At 31.5% G+C, this 21,742-nt stretch overlaps 2 protein-coding genes and 1 long non-coding RNA gene across 11 annotated transcripts in view; 1 reads left to right on the top strand and 2 right to left on the bottom strand.

Moving 5' to 3' along the window:
* The window catches only part of LOC126779146 (RNA-binding protein 8A-like), a 35,847-nt gene extending 34,292 nt beyond the window's left edge, over positions 1-1,555 (bottom strand). For 4 of the 6 annotated variants that reach the window (XM_050503016.1, XM_050503014.1, XM_050503015.1 and 1 more), the window contains exons 1-2: positions 1,360-1,555; positions 985-1,087 (exon numbers count right to left, since the gene is read on the bottom strand). In XM_050503016.1, the coding sequence (XP_050358973.1) occupies positions 985-1,087; positions 1,360-1,420 (164 nt within the window). In that variant the 5' untranslated portion in view covers positions 1,421-1,555. The remainder of the gene's footprint in view (positions 1-984; positions 1,088-1,359) is intronic. The other 2 variants (XM_050503018.1, XM_050503017.1) reach the window with 1 other exon arrangement.
* An 832-nt stretch (positions 1,556-2,387) lies between these two features.
* Positions 2,388-18,593, top strand: LOC126779084 (metaxin-2-like). Of its 4 annotated transcripts, XM_050502912.1 has the most exons (10): positions 2,388-2,533; positions 3,090-3,196; positions 3,872-4,102; positions 4,685-4,861; positions 5,888-5,949; positions 6,974-7,124; positions 8,251-8,401; positions 8,553-8,991; positions 9,367-9,452; positions 9,700-9,907. In XM_050502912.1, the coding sequence occupies exons 1-10, from the start codon at positions 2,488-2,490 to the stop codon at positions 9,819-9,821; spliced, it is 1,572 nt and encodes a 523-aa protein (XP_050358869.1). In that variant the 5' UTR covers positions 2,388-2,487; the 3' UTR covers positions 9,822-9,907. The 4 variants fall into 4 exon arrangements, with proteins under 4 accessions (XP_050358869.1, XP_050358871.1, XP_050358870.1 ...); XM_050502914.1 differs by lacking the exons at positions 9,367-9,452; positions 9,700-9,907 and adding an exon at positions 18,435-18,593; XM_050502913.1 differs by lacking the exon at positions 9,367-9,452 and having other exon boundaries at positions 9,700-9,888.
* The window catches only part of LOC126779159 (uncharacterized), a 24,129-nt gene continuing 18,405 nt past the window's right edge, over positions 16,019-21,742 (bottom strand). Inside the window, exon 3 of the long non-coding RNA XR_007670270.1 lies at positions 16,019-16,525. This is a non-coding gene — a long non-coding RNA (uncharacterized LOC126779159). The remainder of the gene's footprint in view (positions 16,526-21,742) is intronic.

The raw sequence follows: 21,742 nt of genomic DNA, 5'->3' as shown, positions 1-21,742 counted from the left end.
GTCGTATTTACGTTTTGACATGTATACACGACTTACCGAGGATACCAGGACCCCCGATAAGCCGAAATAAGCCGAGATGGCCCAGTGGTAAAAACTCGTGAATCTTAACCGATGATCGTGGGTTCAAGCCCGGGCAAGCATCACTGAATTTTCATGTGCTTAATTTGTGATTATAATTCATCTCGTACTATACGGTGAAGGAAAACATCGTGAAGAAACCTGCATGTGTCTAATTTCACTGAAATTCTGCCACATGTGTATTCCACCATCCCGCATTGGAGCAGCGTGGTGGAACAAGCTCCAAACCTTTTCCTCAAAAAGGGAGAGTAGGCCTTAGCCCAGCAGTGGGACATTCACAGGCTGTTACTGGTTACTGTATTTAAATTAGATAAAGCTGAGATGGCCATGGTAAGAACATGTGAATCTTAACTGATGATCATGGGTTCAAACCCAGACAAGCACCATTAAATTTTCATGTGCTTAATTTGTAATTATAATTCATCTCATGCTTGATGGTGAAGGAAAAAATAGTGAGGAAACCTGCATGTGTCTAATTTCACTGAAATTCTGTCACATGTGTATTCCACCTGCGTTGGAGCAGCGTGGTGGAATAAGCTCCATACCTTCTCCTCGAAAAGGGAGAGAAGGCCTTAGCCCAGCAGTGGAATATTCACAGGCTGTTACTTTACTTACTTAGATAAATTTGTATAGAAATAAAAACATTTATCTTATAAATTATTTTTAATAGACAATAATGAAATGAAAATAAATGTATGTTTAATAATGTGTATTTAATTTAACAAGATGTGTGTAAACTTCTTTGAAATCATATTTCCCTAAATTAAGGATAGACAACCAGAAAACTTTTTTCAGTTTGTATGTCCTTACAACATAATATAAGACAGTTTTTGCTTTTGCAGTGTACAGCATTTATGATAAAATAATATTTTATCAATTTATATAATTATTATAAAATTATCATACCTTCCTCTATTGCCTCTTTCAGAGCCGCCGTTGCCACCAGATTCAGCACCGAAACCACGACCTTTACGTTTTCGCGCCTTTTCCTTTAATCGTGCGATTCCCTCTTAAAAATAAAATATAGTAATGTTATTAGGATTCGTAGAAATTGGAAAGCGCCCCAAATGTTCTGATTGAGTGACTCAAACATAACCTACTTCTTACTAGTTATTGTAAAACAAAACATTTGTATCGGAACGAGTCATACCTCTGCGTTAACACTTAATATATTATTATGATGTATAAGCATAAAATACCTTAGTAAGTTAATATTTATTTAAACAATTAAAAATGCATACATATAGTTAATTTATACTAAGATACGCTCGCTGTACTTACGCTCACCATCTTCATCGACTTCGAATTCTTCTGAATTTTCAATGTCTAAAACATCTGCCATATTGACTTGGATAAATTTAAAAATGCGATATTGTACAATTTAGCGTGAATTATTTGCGTAAATAACTTTTATAATACAATTTTTTATTTATAACATTTATTTTATGCTTGTTTGACACGCTAAAACGAAAACAGATTATACGTAATACAGTTTTTATGTTTATAATACAGATACTATTCTATTTATTAATTGAATATACACGTGGGCAACTAATATTATTGAAATTATTGTATTTGTTATTTATGGTTATATTCATATTCAAAAATAAAAATTTTTAAACTCAGTACCTATTCATTTTAATTGAATTCATAAATTAACATATCATTTCTGAGTAGAGGCAGATTAGGATTTAAAAGATCGCTATTTTGTAGATTGATAATGGTAGAAAATAAAAAAAACTCTGCCGTCATTCTTAATTTTCAAAAATAATATTTTAATATTTATAAAATATCAAATAAATTTTTAAAATGAGTGTATTGAACTTATGGACAAATGAAATTAAAGAACCGAAACTAAAATCATGTTTATCGTATGAAGAAACATTTAAATCTTCGGTAAAAACTTCTAGATCTTCATCACCTCAAAGTAGAATCGGTGAAGCAATCCTTAACAACTATAGTGAACTTATTCGCTCTAAATCTAATGTATCTGATGAAAGGCAAACAGAAGCACTTGATAAGCCCTTCGACTTTTGTGATGATGAAGAATTTGCTTTTGGAATAAACTTATTAAATAATAATATAGCATGTGTAGGGGACAATATAACAAAACTTATTCAAATGGGTAAGTAAATTTTTATTTACTAAAAACAAACCTAGGTTAATTGATTAAAATAATATAAATAATGCATTATACTTTATTTTTAAGAAGTTAAACTTTTTATTGCTTGTGTTTGCAACTGGCAATGCTTAGTATCGATGTCATCATGTTATCTTCAATTAAAAAAAGAATTTGGTTTGTCAATTCGTCTATCTGTCAGAGGTTTTCTCGTGCTTGCGCTTTACATTATTTTTAAAGTTGAATTAAAATACAAATTATTAATAACAAAGTTGTAATAACATAAAACGATGCCAGAAGTATCTCTTAAAGACACTATTATCACATCGTTGAACGGTATGTATTTTATTTACAGTGCTATTACTTATTTCGTCATTATTTACATTTAGTTGTATTACATAATATTGTTTTCTACTATATTTAAAAACTTGACACCATTATTTAATTATAGATGCAGGGCGCCCTAAATAATTATGAAGTGATTGTTCATACTTACAACATTGCGATCTCTTATTAGTAAAAATGTTCAATGATTTCGAATTCGGTATTTATTAAGTTTCAAACTTGAGTGATTTTCGTGAATAATAAAGATAATGTATAGACAATGTGCTTAATATATATTTATATGTAATAACCCAAATCATAAAGCTCTCAATGACAGAGAAGGTTTGACTGTAAATAAAAAAGAATATTTAGACTAATGTAATCGTTTTTTTATACTAATATAATTGTTTTAATGACTAAGGTAGAAATTAGAGTGTCTAAAATAATTTCTACTGTATATTAGTGTGTATTTTTTTTAGACCCTGATCATATTTCATTCATAAATATAACAACATCTTTTAAATACTTTAATTTATTTTGTGCTTTAATTGTTTTGTAAATATTGCAGCACAAGAACCATGGCCGGACAATGTGAAACTATTCCAACCTTACGAGGTGGAGCAAATTTTGCTTCCGGATAACGCTAGCTGTTTAGCAGTTCAAGCTTTCTTAAAGGTAATTAATGAATTTTTTTTTTCACTCAATGATTAGGTTCTTTTGGCCAATTTAAGCTCAAGGAAAGCCAATCTCAAGGAAGATATATAGTGCACAAGTGGAGTGTACAAACTTCCAACTTTAAGAATCCTGGTTGCAACTGGGAATTTATCCAATAATAATAATATCCTGGGACTTTATTCACACACGGCCATCTGATCCCAAATTAAGCAGAGCTTGTGCCATGGAAATCAGACAACTGTTTTACTACATATACTACTTTTCTTTTGTAAATACATACTAATATAGATAATTACACCCAGACTCAGGACAAACAGACATGTTCATGCATACAAATGTCTGCCCTGGGTGGGAATCGAACCCACAACCTTCGGCGTGAAAGGCAGGTACTTACCAACCACGCCAAACGGCTCGTCAAATATATTCACAAATATATTAACACACAATTTTGAATGGACTTGTGTGTAATTATCATTTACCTGAACAATTTAGTTAAATATATTCTCTCTCCTTATTAGCCCCGGAGGGTGTTTGAACCAAGGACTTTGTGATCTGTGGCCTTACATCTTACTAAAAGACTAACACAGCAGTCACACTATTCAATATACAAAGTTTTGTTAATTTATCACATATTAGTACCTTTAATATCAATTAATTATTAGTAACTACTTTCAGATGTGTAATCTACCATTTGAAGTGGAAATGCGGTGGAATGCAGAGTTTATGTCACCATCTGGTCGTGTGCCGTTCATAAAATGTGGAGCATTTGTTGTGTCCGAGTTGGAACCGATCGTGCAGTTCGCAGCCAATAAGGGTGTGACATTATGTTCCAAATTATCAACGGAGGAGAGGGCTGAGATGAGGGCGTACATGAGTCTCATAACCAATGTTTTGGTAAATGCTGAGGTAATTTAATTAAATGGTTTGATGCCAAGTAATTGTTGGCACTGTATGAAATATTAAAAGTTTTCATTGCTTTGTGTAACTAGCTTTTAACGTCTGATACCGTGGTGCTGAAACCAAGGTCAGGCTAATGGAAAGTTATTGAGTTTTACTCGAGAAATTCTCAGTAACAGTCTGGAAATTGGTAATGTTTAAACATCCATGCTTGGAAAGCATGTAAGGCAATAGAATTTAATATATAGACCATTCACCCATATTTGTATCTTGAAGAGCACATATAAAGATTTGGTGTTAAGTGGCTTATGGTTGATTGGTACCTTTAAGTATTTTCTAAATAGTTACCTAGCTGTGCACAGGCCTAATAAGTGTCTACTTAATTTTAAAAACATTTATATTGAAAGACAAACTTGCAAAAAAATATTTTTTTTAGGCGAGAACCCAGAAGAACCAAATAATTTTCATCAATTTTATAAATTAAATTTTTTTATAAATTTAGTGTGGAATGTAAAAATATTATGTAAAATTTTAAGACATCAACGCAAATAAATAACTCTTGTTTTATAAATATATACAAAAACTTTTCAGTTATACATATCGTGGGTAGATCAAGAAACATTCAATACTGTGACGCGCGTGCGCAACTCGTCAGTGTATCCGTGGCCGCTGGGCTGGTTACAGACTAGGTCGAAGCGCTCCAGTGTTATAAAGCGATTGAAAGCGCTGCACTGGAACGAAAAGACGTTAGACCAGGTGTTGGCAGATGTGAGTATTGAGTTGCTTTCGTTTGTGTTATTATCTTTAGACTATGCCAATAGCAGAAGGAGTAATGAAAAACTAACTAATGCTATGCAAATCTTAGCATATCCAATACTGTTCCAACAATGATATTCCACTTCACTATTTATATCAACTTTAATTTAACTTCCAAAGTTCCGATAACACCTTTGCTGACATGTAACGCCATTTTTTCACGAATCCATAATGAATATCACAGATTATAAATATAATGAAAAGGGTAGGGATTTAATCTAACACCGCTCTGTTCCCACATACATTAAATGTGTGTCAAATTCTTTATTGCTTGATAATGTTTGTTTTTTTTAAACTAGTTTCCCATGTGTGTGTGTGTGTAGGGGGAGTGTTGTGCTAGGTACCCCCTTTCTTTTTCTTTATTCCTAGCGTATGTGTATAGTTTCATGATGAGCGGTTCAGTAGTTAGACGTGAAAGCGTTACAAACAAATTTTCGCATTTATATAATATAAGTAATGGTATCATAAGTCTGTTTTTAAATTTAATATTTGTCACTTTGTTACATATCTAGTTTGCATGGACTTTCTTTGATATTTCATGAACTTGAAGCTTATTATTTATCTATTTATTATTATTATATCTATCTTATTATATATATAGAAATTAATTATCAAAAACAGTGACGCTTTAATCCAGTACAAAGTAAAAAAAAACTCAAGTCAATCAATGTTCGGTATCACATATATATTTTTTTTTATTCAAATAGACTTTTACAAGTCAATATATAATTGACTCCCGTGCCTCGGAAAGCACGTAAAGCCGTTGGTCCTGCGCCTGAACTCTGTCCGGTCGTGTCGGATTACCGTCCCTTCGGATTATGAGAGTTAAGGAGAGAGAGTGCACCTGTGTTTGCGCACACACTTGTGCACTATAATAACTCCTGCGCAGTTGGCTAATCTCTCTTGAGTTTGGCCGCCGTGGCCGAAATCGGTCTGGAGGACATTATTATTATTATTATATAATTGAATACATTCCAGGTCGAACAGTGCTGCAACTCACTGAGTCAGCGTTTAGGTGACAGGGATTACTTCTTTGGAACGTAAGTATATATACATATATATGTTTATTTATTTATAAGTATGTATCATACAAATGACCTTCAAAATTGTCTGCCATTTTGCATGTATAAATCAATTACCACATTTCAAATTTTAACACGGATTGTTATATCAATATAATGGTCGTTTTTGACGCGACAAATCTAACGGTCCTGCTTTGTGCATTGAGCACCGGAAATTTTTCTTATGTCATCCGATCATCGGGTAGGTGATCTGCCTACTGGCCTACTCGCTTCTTTAAGCCACCGTGACGTAATTTGGGCCACTTGTCATCTTTACGTCTAGCCAATTGTACAGATTATTTATAATAATGTGATAAAACTGAAGATTTTTTTTTGTTTTTTCGACGAGCCAGTTGGCGTGGTTGGTAGATACTTGCCTTTCACGCCGAAGGTTGTGGGTTCGATTCCCACCCAGGAATGACATTTGTGTGCATGAATTTGTCTGTTTGTCCTGAGTCTGGGTGTAATTATCTATATAAGTATGTATTTACAAAAGAAAATTAGTATATGTAGTATATCAGTTGTCTGGTTTCCATAGCACAAGCTTTGTACACACTTAATTTGGGATCAGATGGCCGTGTGTGAAAAATATCCCAGGATATTATTATTACTTTTTTTTTATTTGTACGTTCTAATCTCTGGAATTACTAGTCTGTTTGATTCTTGTTTTTCATTTGATAGCTCAACTCTTGAGGTACGTTATAGGTTAACATCATTTTACGACTCACAGGACGGGACAATAATGTATAACAAGGTTCTTATTCTAAATATGACTATGATAACTATGATTCTAACTATGAACTATGTTATTGAAATGAATCAATGAAAAAACCATATACATGGTAGAATATATCGTCAACTAAAATTGAGCGACTAATTTATCTTTGCCGTCGAATAATTCAAAGACAATTTGACTATATACATAGATTGATAAATATGGTATGGTAGCCAAAACACTGTATCCCTTTTTCCTATCCTATATCCTAATCTATCCTGCGTCTAGACCATCTCCATTGGACGCTCTAATCTACGGGCATATGAAGGCGTTACTGTCAGCCACTGGGCCAAAGGCAGCTCTCATGATTAAGCCGATCACGAATGCGCTGCTGAAACATTTCCTGAGAATGTCTAATATAACGCAAATGAAATTGACGGTATGTTTATTTTTAAAACATGAACTTTACTCTTTGTCGTGTATAGAAAAGTTAACACGTGTCAGAAGAGAAGTGAAAAATCGTTTGCATACGAATCGTTTTACTGAAACGTTTCAGTCAAAATCGAAGTTTCACTTCATAGTTTTATAGTCAAAGCGCAAAAGCTGCGACTTTTACATCGCTAGACGGCATAAGGGCTGACCCCTTTGGCTATTGTCGTCCCCGCCCCTAACACAAGCTGTACGCTTCATTGTAGAAGTAAATGTTAGTAAGTCAAACGGTTAATCCATTCTTTTTAAAGTTGTATCCGGTTTTGATCTATATAATAAAAATTAGTTGACCAATTACTATAGAATTGAATATATACTCGGTAGTCTGACAAACGTTTTGCCGTACTAAGTATCAAAATGTCTTATTACTAAGTATCAAAATGTCTTATTATCAAATTTCTCGGAGTATCGAGTACCGCCACCAAAATCTTATGGTTCGGAATTCTTTATGAAAGACTATCTTATAATACGATCCGAAAACTTGGAAGTTGCTAGAAGAAACGAGAAAGAAAAATTAATCAAAGTAAAAAATCACATGTGACAAAGCCGTGTTCTAAATTTAAACATGTTTACATAAATAATATACTAATGATAGGAGTAATGATAAATAAACAAATTTGAATTCATATTACATCATTCGTCGAGATCCATCTGATTATATGATAGTGGTAGTATCTAGTTTACTGGTGGTAGGGCTTTGTGCAAGCTCGTCTGGGTAGGTACCACCCACTCATCAGATATTCTACCGCAAAACAGCAATACTTGATATTGTTGTGTTCCGGTTTGAAGGGTGAGTGAGCCAGTGTAATTACAGGCACAAGGGACATAAAATCTTAGTTCCCAAGGTTGGTGGCGCATTGGCTATAAGCGATGGTTGACATTTCTTACAATGCCAATGTCTAAGGGCGTTGGTGTCCACTTACCATCAGGTGGCCCATATGCTCGTCCACCTTCCTATTCTATAAAAAAAAAAGTTTGACTGTCAATAAGCAAATGTAAGCAATAACACTTCAATGTTGAATAAAGTTTATGGCACACATTACACAGAATTCCATTCCTTATCAATTTATCCTTAGCCCCAGGAGGAGTATCTAGTTGCCCAGGGCTGCCAATTGTGTGTGAAACGACGTGTGTCCCCTGTACGCAGTCTGTCAAGGGTGAAACGTTCTAAGATGTGCATTAGAAAGTCTAGCCGGGATAACCTTGTATGCAATAAGGATGTCTTTGGTTATTATACTTTTAATTACTTGATTAACGTTATAAGTACATTTCAGGTTAGCTAAAAGCCTTTAAGGGATAAAACATATGAATCTCGCAATATTAAGAGGTCTAACAAAAAATACTCTGAATAGTAATTTTACTTTTTTTATTAAAACAGGCTTCAAACCATTCGCGTCAAAACAAATAATAATAATGACGTCAAACGAAGGGAAAATAACGTGTGAATATAATTCTAATTCAAATAAAAAGATAGCATTGACCGATGTGAATAAATTTATTATCGATATTGTAGACGAACTTATCGATAAAGTCGATAAAATATCAGATAATAAATTAAAATATATCCATAGAGACGATTTTGAAGTTATAGCTTATCCGAATGAAAATTTCAATTTTGAAAGGAAAGTTAACGACTTGGATACCATCGATGAAACTGGTACTGACGTCACAGTTTCCGATTTAGAGGAGGAGGAGATAAAAGTTATTGATAGTGTCGTCGATAGTGATGTGATTGTCGATACGGAAACACTTTTCGATTCTGATGTTGTTATTAATTCGGATATTAGAGAGAGTTCGGAAAACTTTATGGATTCTAGGTAATACTTTATATATAGATTTTGATTCGATACCATTGCATATTTTATAGGGGTTTTTTTTATTAAACTCGTATGAAAAAAATGTGCAAAAATTATGCCTTTATTAAATTATTTAAATTTACTTAAATTTAAATTTGGAATAGTTCTTAATCTTCTCCAACAACATTAGTACTTTGTTCATAAGTTAGCTTATGTCATAATTATTCTGGAGTGACTTTTTTATAGTATTTGTATATCCACAGACGTGTTGTTCGTGTATTCGGTGTATCTTATCTTCCATTCGTTTTAATGTTATTTTAATGTGCCTGTGTATATTTTAGTTTGTATTATATGCGGCAGATTGACATTACATAATATTAATTATAATCTTAACAGCAATGACTATATGAGGGAAGTAAATAAAGATGTGATTGAATCTTCAAGATGTTCTAACGCAAAGATGTCTAGTGGAATAGCAAGAGGTTTTATTTTTATTTTTTTTTATTTTTTTTATCTGTGGTAACATTTTGTTGAATAATAATCGATCACAAAACTATTATATAATAAAAGAAGTGTTCAGATAGCAGTAGTGTAGCAGGCTCGAAAATAACTTATATGTTATTGTTTAAGTTACAAATAATTATATTTTAAATATTATAATATATTTACTTTATATAAGTATTCAATTCTTATTCTAAATAAATAGGTATAATTCTTGTTATTTTTTAGATCCGATTATGACAGTAAAAGTGCCGAGTAACAATCGTATAAGTTTTGAAAGCCTCTTGAAAATTATGAGTAGGCAGAACCCAGTATATAACCCATACCATGGAGATGTACAACTCGATTAATTTTGTACATGGCAACATTTCACAACAGTCCACTTGAAATTTAAATTATCTGTGCGCAGTTCAAAGCGGGAAATTAAATATTAAATTTTATAGTGACGATACAATTACTTTTGTTTTATTTATGCAAAATGGCAGATGATTTTTTTTTTGCTTATAAATATAGGTGGACGGGCAGATAGGCCACCTTATGGTAAGTGGTCACCTTCGTTCATTGACATTGGTGCCGAAAAAAATATTAACCATTCCCTACATCACCAATGCGCTACCAACCTTTGGAGCTAAGATGTTATGTGACTCTTGTGCCTGTAATAACACTGGCGTCTGGCTCACTCACAACTCTAAACGGAACATCACTATATTTAAATATTGCTGTGTGGTGGTAGAATATGTTATGAGTGTGTAGTAAGTACTCAGACGGACTTGCACAAAGCCCTACCGTCGAGTAAAAGGTACCACGTTGTGTTATTTTGTGTATTTTTTTGTTATATCTAAATGTTTGAATGTTTTAAAACTTTTATGTTTGGCTTTGTATATTTGTTTGTCACGTAATGATTTCGTTATGATAAATATTTGTGGTGGTATATTGACATTGTTAAAAATAATAAACCTTCGTTACACCGTCACTGCTTATTTAATTGCCGCAATTGTATCACATTCAACGTTCAAACCGGAACACTAATTGACTTAAGAACTGACAAGTGGTCATACTATTGCATATTCCCACTCATCAGATATTCTACCGCAAAACAGCAGTACTTGGTATTGCTGTGTTCCGGTTTGTAGGGTGAGTGAGCCAGTGTAATTACAGGCAATGGACGTAATATCTCAGTTTACAAGGTTGGTGGCGCATTGGCGATGTAAGCGATGGTTAACATTTCTTACAATGCCAATGTCTATATGCGTTGGTGACTTTCCATCAGGTGGCCCATATGCTCGTCCGCTTACCTATTCTATAAAAAAGCACAAAGTAAGTTAAAACTCAGCTCATGATATGAACAGTCCAACAGAACTCGATGCTCTAGTATTCGGTCACGTGTTCACAATCATCACGACGCGACTGCCGTGTCGCAAGCTCGCGGACACGGTCCGAAAACACGAGACTCTCGTCGCCCTCGCAAAACGCATCGACGAGCAATACTTCAAGCGTCCATAGCGCGAGATTTTCAAGGACATCTCAACTGTCTTTAGAAGTCCTTGAAATTTCTCAACTGTCATTGTGTTTACCTTGAATAGACAATTTCATTCCCAGTTATGGATACCAAATGTTCTAAAGTTGCTTCTAGTTTCTTTTTTTTTTGTTTTTATTATTTAATAAAGGGCTTCGGAAGCAAGTCATACAGCCGCTTTTGACATTACTTTTTAGTACTGTAAAATAATTTGTACAGATCAAATAAAAATAGAAATAAATACTGTCAATATTTATTATTCATGGTCTGTAATTTTGATTTAAATTTTTTGACTATTTGTGTGTTTATTATGTACAAATTTTATTTATATAGGATCTACTTGTGTAGCTTTTGTAAGAGAAGTATTTCTGATCTTTTTTTATTATTTTCGTGTAAAGTAGGTTCGAATTGAACCTTTTAAATCAAGGATTTTGTAAATAAATACTTGTTTTCGCTGATGTATGTAGTTAGTGAATTTTTATTATAATAGCTATTTTTAGAATTATATTAAAATAGTTGTAGTTCTATTACATAAGTATTATAAATAATTAATGTTATGTGATAAGAATAAATGTAATAAATCGGCTTGTCATAATTTTTGAACGATAAATCGGATTTGTCGTTCAAAAATGTATGCACGACAACTACTATTACTGTTTTTTTTTTTTTTTTAAAATTTAATATATATCTAATATGTTATTTTTTAATTAATAAAATATTCTATTTACTAACATAGTAAATATGTGCTGCTCGCAATCGAATCACCCTAATATTGTTGATGTCGTTAGAAACTGTGATTCGATCTAAGAAAGCTATTATACAAATAAATTATTTGAATATTTAACGCATTTATAATACGCATTCGTCTGTCAATTGAGTTAAAGATAATAACAATACACGTATACTATATTTCAAGAGTAATAGGAGTAAAGATAAACAAACTTAAATTGTATATCTTTATATATTTATAATATTTCACTCAACAACTTATATTAATTAAAAGTAATTCCTTCAAAAGTTCCGACATTCAATACGCCATTTTATCACGAATCCATACTGAATATCACAGATTAGATCTCGACTAAGTCATGTAAATTCAAAATCGATTTATTTATTTTATTTATCTTTACTCCACCAGCCGTGGTATCAGCTATAGTTTCTTTTTGTTAGTAATTATAAAATTAATATAATCATCGTTTTGTTTTTTTTTTTTTAGGAAAATTTAAGATATTGAATTTATTACAATTATAATTTAATGCACAAAAATAGTTTTATATTAACATATCGAAATAAATGTACATTATATTACACAAACTACTAAAATTTAAGAATATAATAATATTTTTGTAAAGTAAATAATTAACATTATATATTCATTTGCATAAATTGAATTATATACAGACAAACTATTTGAGTATAAGCAGATATCAGTTGTATAAGCAAATAACAGCACTATAAGCATTTAATATGTATATGTTATTTATATTTCAATCAAATATAACGCCACAGGTAAATATAATGTCAAAACAAAAATGATTTGTGTTTGCTAATTTTTTTTTTTTCAAAATTAAATTCTCTTTTAACCTGATTTTACTCAACTGTATTTTATCAAAAAATATTGGACAATAGATATATTTGTAGTAATATAAATATTTTATCAATAACAAATGTTTTTAATCTATATTAGAATGCTTCTAAAGTTGCCTTTATTTACTTAGTATTAATCATTGTGTCTATATCTCTTATTATGAAGCCGAGATGGCCTAGTGCTAAGAACGCGTGAATCTTAACCGATGATCGTGGGTTCAAACCCGGGCAAGCACCACTGAATTTTCATGTGCTTAATTTGTGTTTATAATTCATCTCGTGCTTAACGGTGAAGGAAAACATCGTGAGGAAACCTGCATGTGTCTAATTTCATTGAAATTCTGCCACATGTGTATTCTACCAACCCGCATTGGAGCAGCGTGGTGGAATAAGCTCCAAACCTCCTCAAAAGGGAGAGGAGGCCTTAGCCCAGCAGTGGGACATTAACAGGCTGTTACTGTTACTCTTATTATTATAAAGTAGACGATAATAAAATATAAACACTTTGCAGTAGACAGTAGATTATAATAATTAGTATCTTACGTAATTAATTAATATTATTTGTGTAAAAATATCTTAATTATCTCATTATAAAATTGATGTAAATGTCAAAGTAACCAATCATTATTTATCTGTAGACGCGTATACTACGACTGGATTGAGCGTTCCCGATACCGATTGTCGTCGGTATTTACTGGTATTCGTTTCAAATCGAAGCTGTTTCTGTCGTCGTTCGTTGGTATGACTTTGGTCACGTGACATCAAATAATTATGTCAAATTTGCTTAAAACTTCACGTAATTCCTATAAATATTGGTGCTTTCTATGAACGAGTTCTTCAAACCACGTGTAACATGTCTACGTCCGTTTTTCTCACATAAATAATGACAAGAAAATTTGAGCGACAAAGCGAACGTACTGCCCTTAGTTGTCTGTGCCTCTGTTGTTTATGGATTTACTGAAGACAGTAATGGTCGCACATACGTTTTAATTATTTTAGTTTACTGTCAATTTTGTAAGACTATTTCTCAATTAATTCTGTCTAGCGATTTAAAATACTTTAGAGGAGAAAATTAAACTAGATAATTACGTTATATGTACTTAATTTTAGCGAAGTAAGAGACTTAATCTCTCAATGTTAAAAATTTGTTGTTCAAAGAAAATTCTAGTAAATTCTAAAAAATCGAAGATGCTTCGATAAATGCACTTTGTTTTACCCCGTTTACCTATTTTTGCATTTTTGATGTCTTCATAAAATAATTATAGTAAATATTATTAGTGATGTTTGTTGCATTAATAAATTGTATTATAAATGTTTATGTTATATTTTTATGCATTTAGAACAAGTGGAGTGTGTAAATGTTTACCCAGTTTGTTTCAAATTAATAAATCATACGCTATTTATTGTGTAGTTTTATTTTAATTTCTACGCATTACAGATGTTTGTGAACAATTACGTTTTATTTTTAGAGACAGCACAACAAATTTGGCCTTCATTTATAGTAAGTTTGGCTGTAATAATTATTCTCAAAAAATGTTTTGGTGAAAAATTTAGTTATTTCAAAAAATATACCCATATAGATAAACAAGACTCAAATCCTTATCTGAATATAAATTTTGAGGCAAGTGGTTAGAAAGGTTTTCGCGATACACACAATAAATTTATATATTATATACGAGAATTTCGTTCATTTATTACTATTATAAAGTTTATGAAGTTTCTATGAACGCGCTTACCTCAGGATCTGCATATCTACTTTGAAAAAGCCTAGTTGCGTTAGTAAAATCATTTATTAATAAATAATTTTCTAATCATTGACTGTTAGTTAATCGCTATTTTGTCAAGTTAAAAATTGTTACCGATTATTATTGTGTAGATGCTTTAGCCAGATTCGTTTGCTTGTCTATAAAAAAAATCATTATTAATTACGATTTAATAAATTATATTTTATCTTCAATATGGATACTGGCTCAGAAAGAGACTCAGATCGATCAGTGTTTATCTTTCTTCTACACCCTTAACGTTTTCACTGCCGTCTATCCGAATCCGTAACCTAACATTTTTCGTCTATGCTTTACTGTTTTTACGCATAAATGCGAAAAGTGTTCATCCTTGGTTAAAAAGGTGCGGGCCAGGTCAAACAAAATTCTAATCACGGTTGCTAACAGATATTATTATTGTTGTATATTTATAAATCGCTGTTGTATATTTATAAATCGCTGTTGTATATTTATAAATCGCTGTTGTATATTTATAAATCGCTGTTGTATATTTATAAATCGCTGTTGTATATTTATAAATCGCTGTTGTATATTTATAAATCGCTGTTGTATATTTATAAATCGCTGTTGTATATTTATAAATCGCTGTTGTATATTTATAAATCGCTGTTGTATATTTATAAATCGCTGTTGTATATTTATAAATCGCTGTTGTATATTTATAAATCGCTGTTGTATATTTATAAATCGCTGTTGTATATTTATAAATCGCTGTTGTATATTTATAAATCGCTGTTGTATATTTATAAATCGCTGTTGTATATTTATAAATCGCTGTTGTATATTTATAAATCGCTGTTGTATATTTATAAATCGCTGTTGTATATTTATAAATCGCTGTTGTATATTTTTAAATCGCTGTTGTATATTTATAAATCGCTGTTGTATATTTATAAATCGCTGTTGTATATTTATAAATCGCTGTTGTATATTTATAAATCGCTGTTGTATATTTATAAATCGCTGTTGTATATTTATAAATCGCTGTTGTATATTTATAAATCGCTGTTGTATATTTATAAAGGTGCAGCTGGACCAGTAAATTGTATAAGTATTTTATTTTTATGAGTTGTTACTCGAATAAATGAATTATTATTTACGACTCAATTCCTAATTATAACTAGATGCGACGATGACGTGTGACAAGCTAATAGGGTTGGTAAACTCAATTTAAATAGAATTTATATATTTCATATAATAAAATAAGTGTATCATATTAGACGCAAATACAGCAAGCAAACAGACAAGAGTGAGCCCACTACGTGGGTCCCTGGCGTTGAATGGGTTAAGGAAATGCGGGAACTTGGGAAAGAGACAGAGCGATTGGGTGGGTCCTGCATAGCAAAATACATAGTCAAACAAATGACAATGAAGTTACTATGTTAACAATAAATATCAAAATAAAATTATAGCAAGTAATTTTGACAATACTCTTGTTGCGTGAAATGTGAACCCAGATTCGGACATAGTGGCATCGTTCGATCGAACGAAAAATTCGATTTTTTTTTTGCCACGTATATCACAAAGCTTCCAAGCAGCCTTTTAGACTGCAGAAATGTTTTTAATCTAAAATAGCCCTGAACTCTATACTATACGTACTTGGATTTTTTAATTATATTTTATTGAGTAGAAAATATTTATAAGGTTAAAATAAAACGAAAACTACTTAATGTCTATATTTATTTGGTTTGCATCACAAGAAACTGCATGGTACCATTCAGTCAATCGTACATAACCTATACCACCCATAACGAGACTTGAAACTTACTGCTAGGAATTTAAAAGAATTATCTATAAGGTGGCCACAAAACCACGATTAAAATATAATAAATAAATTACAATTTTTACATTATCTTTTACAATTTTTTTTGTTTAATTTCTCACACACAACACAATAAATACTGTACAACTTTTTACGTGCACTTAATTAAGATTTATTTTTGTGTGCGTTAATCCAAAGTACTTCCATTTTGAAATGAATGACATTTAATCTTAAAATGGCGTCTATCGGTGACGTGACGGATGGTTCTAGAACCTTAGAGGCTTGATACGTTTAGATTCGTCTAGTCTGGTGAAGGATCATCTGGCGAACGCTGAATGTGGAAAGGCCGAGACCGATGGCTGCTAAGGCTAGGGCAGATCTGGTCATCATTTTATCACGATTCGCAGGCTGTGAACAAAAGAAAATAATTTTACTTTCATAAAAGAACGCCTTTTTAAACAAATTTCAATCACTGACGAATCTTAAACTACTAATAATAAACAGTAACTGTTAATGTCCCACTGCTGGGCTAAGGCCTTCTCTCCCTTTTGAGAAGGTTTGGAGCTTATTCCACCACGCTGCTCCAATGCGGGTTGGTAGAATACACATGTGGCATAGTTTTAATGAAATTAGACACGTGCAGGTTTCCTCACGATGCTTTCATTCACCGTCGAGTATGAAGATGAATTATAAACACAAATTAAGTACATGAAAATTCAGTGGTGCTTGCCCGGGTTTGAAACCACGATCATCGGTTAAGATTCACGCAGAACGCGTGCCACACCACCACATTTCGACTCTACTACTAATTATAAAGAATGTATTATATTCGACACACTTGTGGCGTGCGCAAATCAAGGTGCACTCTCTATTTCGTCATTGCCGTAGTTCGATGAGACGACAATCTCGGTCTAACTGAGAATATATTCGCAGAAAAAAAACCCGAAAAAATATATTCAGTGACCTTTTATCAGTTTTTGAAATAAAATCTGAAAAAATATTTATATAAAAAATATAAAAATCAGATTTATTTATGTAATATAAGTAACCATTATAAACAAATAAAACATTTCCTTCTAAGGTATGGTTGGCCTCGTTTATTCATTTTTGAGTTAATTTAATGATTTTACCAGCGAAATGTATTTTTAATACATTAAATACACTAGCCTCCAAAAAAATCGACCCACCTACATTTTTTGTAAAAAAGCTATCGTATGGTTTTAAACTACCACATATTTATATTTTTAAGATTGATAATGAAAAAATGCAATTGTAGGATTGTACAAAAACAGAAATAGTGCGCAAAACATAGGTTTTTAGGTAAATATGTGACAAAACACGAAAACACAAAATTTTACGCAATTTTATTTTTTTGTGTACAAAACGATTATGCCGTTTGTTTTTAAATTTGAGTGCCTAAATCTTACTTTAATAGGGAGTGTTTCCTCCTCTTGACCTAATCACTGCCTGCATACGCCTATTAAGTGACCTGATTAGCTTTTTAATGTCGTCGATAGTGATGTGATTGTCGATACGGAAACACTTTTCGATTCTGATGTTGTTATTAATTCGGATATTAGAGAGAGTTCGGAAAACTTTATGGATTCTAGGTAATACTTTATATATAGATTTTGATTCGATACCATTGCATATTTTATAGGGGTTTTTTTTATTAAACTCGTATGAAAAAAATGTGCAAAAATTATGCCTTTATTAAATTATTTAAATTTACTTAAATTTAAATTTGGAATAGTTCTTAATCTTCTCCAACAACATTAGTACTTTGTTTCTAAGTTAGCTTATGTCATAATTATTCTGGAGTGACTTTTTTATAGTATTTGTATATCCACAGACGTGTTGTTCGTGTATTCAGTGAATCTTATCTTCCATTCGTTTTAATGTTATTTTAATGTGCCTGTGTATATTTTAGTTTGTATTATATGCGGCAGATTGACATTACATAATATTAATTATAATCTTAACAGCAATGACTATATGAGGGAAGTACATAAAGATGTGATTGAATCTTCAAGATGTTCTAACGCAAAGATGTCTAGTGGAATAGCAAGAGGTTTTATTTTTATTTTTTTTTATTTTTTTATCTGTGGTAACATTTTGTTGAATAATAATCGATCACAAAACTATTATATAATAAAAGAAGTGTTCAGATAGCAGTAGTGTAGCAGGCTCGAAAATAACTTATATGTTATTGTTTAAGTTACAAATAATTATATTTTAAATATTATAATATATTTACTTTATATAAATATTCAATTCTTATTCTAAATAAATAGGTATAATTCTTGTTATTTTTTAGATCCGATTATGACAGTAAAAGTGCCGAGTAACAATCGTATAAGTTTTGAAAGCCTCTTGAAAATTATGAGTAGGCAGAACCCAGTATATAACCCATACCATGGAGATGTACAACTCGATTAATTTTGTACATGGCAACATTTCACAACAGTCCACTTGAAATTTAAATTATCTGTGCGCAGTTCAAAGCGGGAAATTAAATTTTAAATTTTATAGTGACGATACAAATTAATTTTGTTTTATTTATGCAAAATGGCAGATGATTTTTTTTTGCTTATAAATATAGGTGGACGGGCAGATAGGCCACCTTATGGTAAGTGGTCACCTTCGTTCATTGACATTGGTGCCGAAAAAAATATTAACCATTCCCTACATCACCAATGCGCTACCAACCTTTGGAGTTAAGATGTTATGTGACCCTTGTGCCTGTAATAACACTGGCGTCTGGCTCACTCACAACTCTAAACGGAACATCACTATATTTAAATATTGCTGTGTGGTGGTAGAATATGTTATGAGTGTGTAGTAAGTACTCAGACGGACTTGCACAAAGCCCTACCGTCGAGTAAAAGGTACCACGTTGTGTTATTTTGTGTATTTTTTTGTTATATCTAAATGTTTGAATGTTTTTAAACTTTTATGTTTGGCTTTGTATATTTGTTTGTCACGTAATGATTTCGTTATGATAAATATTTGTGGTGGTATATTGACATTGTTAAAAATAATAAACCTTCGTTACACCGTCACTGCTTATTTAATTGCCGCAATTGTATCACATTCAACGTTCAAACCGGAACACTAATTGACTTAAGAACTGACAAGTGGTCATACTATTGCATATTCCCACTCATCAGATATTCTACCGCAAAACAGCAGTACTTGGTATTGCTGTGTTCCGGTTTGTAGGGTGAGTGAGCCAGTGTAATTACAGGCAATGGACGTAATATCTCAGTTTACAAGGTTGGTGGCGCATTGGCGATGTAAGCGATGGTTAACATTTCTTACAATGCCAATGTCTATATGCGTTGGTGACTTTCCATCAGGTGGCCCATATGCTCGTCCGCTTACCTATTCTATAAAAAAGCACAAAGTAAGTTAAAACTTAGCTCATGATATGAACAGTCCAACAGAACTCGATGCTCTAGTATTCGGTCACGTGTTCACAATCATCACGACGCGACTGCCGTGTCGCAAGCTCGCGGACACGGTCCGAAAACACGAGACTCTCGTCGCCCTCGCAAAACGCATCGACGAGCAATACTTCAAGCGTCCATAGCGCGAGATTTTCAAGGACATCTCAACTGTCTTTAGAAGTCCTTGAAATTTCTCAACTGTCATTGTGTTTACCTTGAATAGACAATTTCATTCCCAGTTATGGATACCAAATGTTCTAAAGTTGCTTCTAGTTTTTTTTTTTTTTTTGTTTTTATTATTTAATAAAGGGCTTCGGAAGCAAGTCATACAGCCGCTTTTGACATTACTTTTTAGTACTGTAAAATAATTTGTACAGATCAAATAAAATAGAAATAAATACTGTCAATATTTATTATTCATGGTCTGTAATTTTGATTTAATTTTTTTGACTATTTGTGTGTTTATTATGTACAAATTTTATTTATATAGGATCTACTTGTGTAGCTTTTGTAAGAGAAGTATTTCTGATCTTTTTTTATTATTTTCGTGTAAAGTAGGTTCGAATTGAACCTTTTAAATCAAGGATTTTGTAAATAAATACTTGTTTTCGCTGATGTATGTAGTTAGTGAATTTTTATTATAATAGCTATTTTTAGAATTATATTAAAATAGTTGTAGTTCTATTACATAAGTATTATAAATAATTAATGTTATGTGATAAGAATAAATGTAATAAATCGGCTTGTCATAATTTTTGAACGATAAATCGGATTTGTCGTTCAAAAATGTATGCACGACAACTACTATTACTGTTTTTTTTTTTTAAATTTAATATATATCTAATATGTTATTTTTTAATTAATAAAATATTCTATTTACTAACATAGTAAATATGTGCTGCTCGCAATCGAATCACCCTAATATTGTTGATGTCGTTAGCAACTGTGATTCGATCTAAGAAAGCTATTATACAAATAAATTATTTGAATATTTAACGCATTTATAATACGCATTCGTCTGTCAATTGAGATAAAGATAATAACAATACACGTATACTATATTTCAAGAGTAATAGGAGTAAAGATAAACAAACTTAAATTGTATATCTTTATATATTTATAATATTTCACTCAACAACTTATATTAATTAAAAGTAATTCCTTCAAAAGTTCCGACATTCAATACGCCATTTTATCACGAATCCATACTGAATATCACAGATTAGATCTCGACTAAGTCATGTAAATTCAAAATCGATTTATTTATTTTATTTATCTTTACTCCACCAGCCGTGGTATCAGCTATAGTTTCTTTTTGTTAGTAATTATAAAATTAATATAATCATCGTTTTGTTTTTTTTTTTTTAGGAAAATTTAAGATATTGAATTTATTACAATTATAATTTAATGCACAAAAATAGTTTTATATTAACATATCGAAATAAATGTACATTATATTACACAAACTACTAAAATTTAAGAATATAATAATATTTTTGTAAAGTAAATAATTAACATTATATATTCATTTGCATAAATTGAATTATATACAGACAAACTATTTGAGTATAAGCAGATATCAGTTGTATAAGCAAATAACAGCACTATAAGCATTTAATATGTATATGTTATTTATATTTCAATCAAATATAACGCCACAGGTAAATACAATGTCAAAACAAAAATGATTTGTGTTTGCTAATTTTTTTTTTTCAAAATTAAATTCTCTTTTAACCTGATTTTACTCAACTGTATTTTATCAAAAAATATTGGACAATAGATATATTTGTAGTAATATAAATATTTTATCAATAACAAATGTTTTTAATCTATATTAGAATGCTTCTAAAGTTGCCTTTATTTACTTAGTATTAATCATTGTGTCTATATCTCTTATTATGAAGCCGAGATGGCCTAGTGCTAAGAACGCGTGAATCTTAACCGATGATCGTGGGTTCAAACCCGGGCAAGCACCACTGAATTTTCATGTGCTTAATTTGTGTTTATAATTCATCTCGTGCTTAACGGTGAAGGAAAACATCGTGAGGAAACCTGCATGTGTCTAATTTCATTGAAATTCTGCCACATGTGTATTCTACCAACCCGCATTGGAGCAGCGTGGTGGAATAAGCTCCAAACCTCCTCAAAAGGGAGAGGAGGCCTTAGCCCAGCAGTG

The sequence above is a fragment of the Nymphalis io genome, chromosome 28 (genome assembly GCF_905147045.1).
Source record: "Nymphalis io chromosome 28, ilAglIoxx1.1, whole genome shotgun sequence".
NCBI classification, from domain to species: Eukaryota; Metazoa; Arthropoda; class Insecta; order Lepidoptera; family Nymphalidae; genus Nymphalis; species Nymphalis io.
The sequence above is the reverse complement of the archived record's forward strand: the minus strand, read 5'-3'. Positions and strand labels throughout refer to the sequence as shown.

What these genes read in the sequence shown, in the direction of transcription:
- LOC126779084 (XM_050502912.1), top strand. Translation starts at nt 2,488, where the DNA reads ATGCCAGAAGTATCTCTTAAAGACACTATTATCACATCGTTGAACG. An exon ending in TATTATCACATCGTTGAACG is followed by an intron (nt 2,534 to 3,089) that starts GTATGTATTTTA and finishes TAAATATTGCAG; the next exon opens with CACAAGAACCATGGCCGGAC. An exon ending in GTCTAGTGGAATAGCAAGAG is followed by an intron (nt 9,453 to 9,699) that starts GTTTTATTTTTA and finishes GTTATTTTTTAG; the next exon opens with ATCCGATTATGACAGTAAAA.